Here is a 900-nt window from a genome sequence, read left to right as displayed (position 1 = left end):
GACACGGGGCGAGGACGACGTTAAGCTGGACACGGGGCGAGGACGACGTTAAGCTGGACACGGGGCGAGGACGACGTTAAGCTGGACACCAGGCGGGGACGACGTTACGCTGTGGACACGGGGTGAGGACGATTACGTGTAATTAACGGAGCAGTTTGTGTTCTCGACGTGACACCTAACGTTTCAAAGATCAATTATATCGACAGAGCTGAAGGACCATGGTCTCGTCTGACAGATCGTCTCGTCTGGAGGACCATGGTCTCGTCTGGAGGACTCGTCCTTGGTCCTGTTCAGAGCTCCGTCTTCCCATCAGCCACTGGGCTGCTGGCTGCTCGGTCCTCACGTGACGAGCTGGAACACGAGTGTGGATCTTCAGGATGGAAGGCCAGCGACGCCGAGTTGATGCAGTAGCGCTTCCCCGTGGGCCTCGGCCCGTCGTCAAACACGTGTCCAAGATGAGCGCCGCACTGAAACAGAGGAAACCACAACAATGAGACATTTGTCCTTGAGGTGGGGGTTTCTAATGTGAACCTTCAGATTCAAACGATGATGCCCAGTTTCTTCACTGGTTCCTGTCAAGACCAGAATAGAATAAAAAAATTCAAACATTCAGTTAAAACTAGTTGAACAAAACTTTCAACAAACTCCATCTTGTTACACATTGTTGCATATTTTACTAACAGAGCGCTTGGCTCAGACTGCAGGTTTACTTGTGGTTCCTAGAGTTGAACGGTAGAACGGGAGGCGGAGCTTTCAGTTTGTGTCTGAGGCCGACACCTGGGCACACGTGAAACACGTGATGTGAGTGGGAGCTAACTGGTGTAACTGGTGAGAGAAGGTCAAACGTTCACCACCCACAGTGCAACTGGTGCAGCCCCCCACAGTGCAACTGGTGCAGCC

At 52.6% G+C, this 900-nt stretch overlaps 1 protein-coding gene across 2 annotated transcripts in view; it reads right to left on the bottom strand.

The window, feature by feature from the left end:
* Positions 1–6: 6 nt before the first annotated feature.
* The window catches only part of msrb3 (methionine sulfoxide reductase B3), an 11,018-nt gene continuing 10,124 nt past the window's right edge, over positions 7–900 (bottom strand). For both annotated transcript variants that reach the window (XM_037696091.1, XM_037696090.1), the window contains one exon: positions 7–467. In XM_037696091.1, coding sequence (XP_037552019.1) covers positions 291–467 — 177 coding nt within the window. In that variant the 3' untranslated portion in view covers positions 7–290. The remainder of the gene's footprint in view (positions 468–900) is intronic.

The sequence above is a fragment of the Nematolebias whitei genome, chromosome 22 (genome assembly GCF_014905685.2).
Source record: "Nematolebias whitei isolate Nwh7 chromosome 22, NemWhi1, whole genome shotgun sequence".
In the NCBI taxonomy this organism is placed as follows: domain Eukaryota; kingdom Metazoa; phylum Chordata; class Actinopteri; order Cyprinodontiformes; family Rivulidae; genus Nematolebias; species Nematolebias whitei.
Note: the sequence above shows the minus strand (reverse complement) of the source record. Positions and strands in the feature narration are given on the sequence as shown.